Raw genomic sequence first — 4,303 nt, forward strand, 5'->3', positions numbered from 1 at the left:
ACCGTTGAAATTGTGTCTCATAAACAAGGACAAATGAAACTGTATGTTTTACCTTGCTTAATGCCGTCAAACACTTTTTCCGACACTATCAGCAAATAGGGATGATTGAATTTTTCAGCCAGTAGGGCACCATCTGTCACAGACAATGCCTGGGCATCATCACTGACCCTGTAAATATTATACAGCTGGTTATAAACTGAGCATCAGCAATGTTTGAACTATTTTACAAATCCATACAGAGTTTCAGTAAAGACCATGTCCTACCTCCTCTTCCGACGAGCTTCCTCCTGAAATAAATAAAACACAGATCTCAATCGACTGAGACTGACTGTCGGAATCCGAACAGCAGGAATCTGAGTCAAGTTATTACAAACTGCTGAAAATTCCCAGTTACTCCCACTAACACACATAGTAAAAGAAACATAGAAAACCTACAGCACAATACAGGCCCTTCGGCCCACAAAATTCTACTGAACATGTCCCTACCTTAGAAATTACTAGGGTTACCCATAGCCCTCTATTTTTCTAAGCTCCATGTATCTATCCAAAAGTCTCTTAAAAGACCCTATCATTTCCGCCTCCACCACCATTGCCGGCAGCCCATTCCACACACTCACCACTCTCTGCATAAAAAAAACCTACCCCTGACATCTCCTCTGTACCTACTCCCAAGCACCTTAAACCTGTGCCACAAGCAGCCATTTCAGCCCTGGGAAAGAACCTCTGACCATCCACACGATCAATCCCTCTCAACCTCAAAAGGCCGAGTTCACTCAACCTGTTTTAATAAGGCATGAAAGAGGGACACTGAACCATGGGGGTAAGCACAAGGAGTGTTTATGAAATTTATCCCATAACTGAGAGGATGGAACTTACGGGAGAGACTGGACAGGTTGTGTATTTTTATCTGGATATGATGTCAGTGAGGATCAGATGGAGGAATTTAAGATTCCAAATGGATTTGATGAGGTGGGTGTGGAGGAAATATTTCTGCTTGGGCAGAGACCAAAAGTCAAAGATGAAACATCAGTTGGCCGTCAATAAATGCCACAAGAAACGTAGTGAAGAGAACGTGGAACTCACTGCCACAGGAGCGGCTGAAGTGGAACAGCAGAGATTGACAATAGACAATAAATGCAGCAGTAGGCCATTCAGCCCTTCAAGCCAGCACCACCATTCTCTGTGATCATGGCCGCTCTTCCACAATCAGTACCCCGTACCGGCCTTCTCCCCATATCCCTGGACTCCACTATCTTTAAGAGCTCTATCTAACTCTTCCTGGAAAGCATCCAGAGAATTGGTCTCCACTGCCTTCTGAGGCAGAGCATTCCACAGATCCACAACTCTCTGGGTGAAAAGGTTTTTCCTCAACTCCGTTCTAAATATTCTTAAACTGTGGCCTCTGGTTCTGGACTCCCCCAACATTGGGAACATGTTTCCTGCCGCTAGCGTGTCCAATCCTTTAATAATAATTGAATGTAATGGGGAAGCTGCATAAACACGAGGGACCATGGAGTTTGGGGCACTGTGGCTCTGTGTGGTGAATGAGTGGGAGGTTACTTGTGAAGCAGGGAAATTGATAGGAGAAGAAGGGCTGAAAGACCTGTCTTTGATGGAAAATGGGATATAATCCAAAAAAAAATCTTATAAACAAAACAGATGGTACAAAATTCTCCAAAACAATGAACCTGAAACAAACCAGATATTGATGGTAAATCTGATGTGTGGGTAACATTCTGGGAGTCAACCTCAGTTCCCACTGATCGGCAGACAGACCCTCGCACCCACCACACCAGACACCCTCACAGCCTCTGACTGTAATAGGTTGTTACTCTGAGTATCAGGGGATATTATACGTGGGAATCACAGAAACGATCACCAGCTCAGTGCTCTGATCAGAGTAACTCATTCCCGAGAAGGTTGCAGACTGTCCTGTGATGTACAGATGCTGTGGGAGGCCGGTTTGGGACAATAACAACAGTCCTGAACAGTCACAATATCTGCTAGGTTTAAATCAGTTTAGAATTACAGTATTTGTAAGTAACACACTGATTTAAAATGTATCATTTTGTGACTGTGCACTTTTACAGAACCAAACTGAAATCTCTCACCATGAGGAATGTGATATTTTCTTTCTGATCCATCCGTTCCTGTAACTTAGAGATTTCCTTCTGAATAGAATTTAAATTCTCTTGAATCTCTCGAAGATTTTTCTCCATTAGATTTAGAATCCTCTCCTCTTCTTCCCTGAGATCTCGGAGTGCACGCTGCTCTTTCTCGGTGATAATCTGTCGCAGTTCATCAAACTGGGATGTGATCTGGGACTGAATGCTTTGTGACTGTTCCTGTCGAAAGAAAGGAGAGGCTGGTTTATTATTTGGCCCTGACGTATTTCCTTATGATATGGAAGGGTCTGTCCAGCCCATTATCATCCAAGAGGACCACAACCTTGCCATTGGGTTTGGGGCTTGTGTGCCTCAATGACCCAAAGAACTCTGTTGGCTGGAATGTGGGTTTATGCTTTGACTCTTGGTGGGGTCACCCATGCCAAACAGGTCAAAGGGTAGAGGCCAGAGTAAGAGTGGTCTACTGGTCCTCCAGGTTCATGGGTTCAGCTCAGGGCTAACAATACTGACTGGTAAAACAAAACTGTTACGGAAACAATGAAGAGTCTTTCTACATCTGAGTGCCATGTTATTCCTGAGTCTCCACTCAGGACCTGCATGACTGACAGTAGTGAAAACGGAGAAGTAGCTACTGACATGTTGAATGAAGACATGAACACTGCCGGAGATGGAGGACCTTCATTGCTGTCCCAAACTCCAGTGGCATAACAGGCAGCAAGTGAGTGGTTCTCAGATCTTCAATCACATTTCCCTGAAACCCAGTCTTCCTCACTGACCCACCTGATTCACATACAAACCCCTTCACGGGGTTAATTACAGTAGCCAATTTACCGTTCAACCATGGAATGTTGGCTAAAGGAAGGTACTGGTTACAGAGAGAACGTGCAAACTCCACGCAGACAGCACTGGAGGTTAGGATCGATCCCAGGTTACTGGAGCTGTGATACTCTGCTATTCTGCATTAACGGGAACAAAACTACACAACGATATTCGAAATTCTGCTCAGCAGCCTCACCCGAACTCCAGAAAACTTCTCTTTCTGTTGCTGCTCCATTTCCTGAAAGTCTGATTTCTTTTTTGAGAGAGAGTCCAGGGAAGATTTAACCCGATCCTGGGAATCAAAGAGTGAATGGATTAGACAAAAAGATGACACTTTTGGATTAGACAAAAAGACGATCGAAAGCGGGTTATTTTTACCTTGTAAACGTCAATGGCTTCTTTAATCGGCATGAAGTTGTGAGACTTGTGTTCCCGCGCATCTCTACAGATCTGGCAGATCAGTGTCTTGTCCGTCTCACAAAACAGCTTCAGTTCTTCCTCATGTTCCTCGCAGTAACGTTTACTTTCCTTCTCTTTCGGATTCATGTTTAGTTTTCGAGCTTTCTCAGACAGATTTGCTAAGGCCCGACTGGCCCTGAGGGTGCGGTCTGCAATCTCCTCTCTACATTCCGGGCAGGAGTTTCTCTCCTCCCTTTCCCAACACCGTGTGATACAGGAGCGGCAGAAGTAGTGACCACACTCCAGTATAACCGGGTCGGTGAAGAACTCCAGGCAGATGGGACAAATTACCTCCTCGGTCCAACTCTCGACCTGTCCTTTCGAAGCCATGTTAACTCCCGGTACTTCCGGGTTCAGGATCCTTTCACGTTCGGGAGCTGCTGAACCCTGCAGTACCGGGAATGTCCACCAGGGGCGCTGCAGTCTCGGGAATGAACAGAACGTTCCTACAAGTGTTCTCCGGGAAGGAATCGCGGCAATTTCCACGTCAGGGTGGGATCAGAAACACATTAGAGAGGTCTGAATATAAATGAACCTGGAGCGCGGAGCCTGGTTCAGTGTAAGGCAGAACTGAAAGGGACAATTCCTGAAAAGCGAGACAGACTGCTGGCCTATTGCCCGACCCTGCTCCTGCCCCACTGAACTCGTGTCCTCATACATCGACTCCACTCTATCCCACTCGAGTCAGTCCCTTCCCCCCTACATCCTCGACACTTCTCATGCCCTCAATCTCCTCAGCAGTTTTCAATTCCCTGGTACTGACCGCCTCATCTTCACCATGGATGTCCAGTTATAACTTCTATCCCCCATCAAGAATGCCTTACAGCTCTCTGTTTCTTTCTCAATAAAAGAACAAACCAGTTCCTCTCCATCTGGAAGGACTGGTGCTCATACTCAAC

The 4,303-nt window shown here is 45.7% G+C and overlaps 1 protein-coding gene across 1 annotated transcript in view; it reads right to left on the bottom strand.

The window, feature by feature from the left end:
- LOC140719490 (zinc-binding protein A33-like) overlaps positions 1-3,641 on the bottom strand; it is a 29,225-nt gene extending 25,584 nt beyond the window's left edge. Inside the window, exons 1-5 of the mRNA XM_073034205.1 lie at positions 3,324-3,641; positions 3,142-3,237; positions 2,112-2,345; positions 265-287; positions 53-168 (exon numbers count right to left, since the gene is read on the bottom strand). Coding sequence (XP_072890306.1) covers positions 53-168; positions 265-287; positions 2,112-2,345; positions 3,142-3,237; positions 3,324-3,491 — 637 coding nt within the window. The 5' untranslated portion in view covers positions 3,492-3,641. The remainder of the gene's footprint in view (positions 1-52; positions 169-264; positions 288-2,111; positions 2,346-3,141; positions 3,238-3,323) is intronic.
- Between the last annotated feature and the right edge of the window lie 662 nt (positions 3,642-4,303).

Source organism: Hemitrygon akajei, chromosome 2, assembly GCF_048418815.1.
Source record: "Hemitrygon akajei chromosome 2, sHemAka1.3, whole genome shotgun sequence".
In the NCBI taxonomy this organism is placed as follows: domain Eukaryota; kingdom Metazoa; phylum Chordata; class Chondrichthyes; order Myliobatiformes; family Dasyatidae; genus Hemitrygon; species Hemitrygon akajei.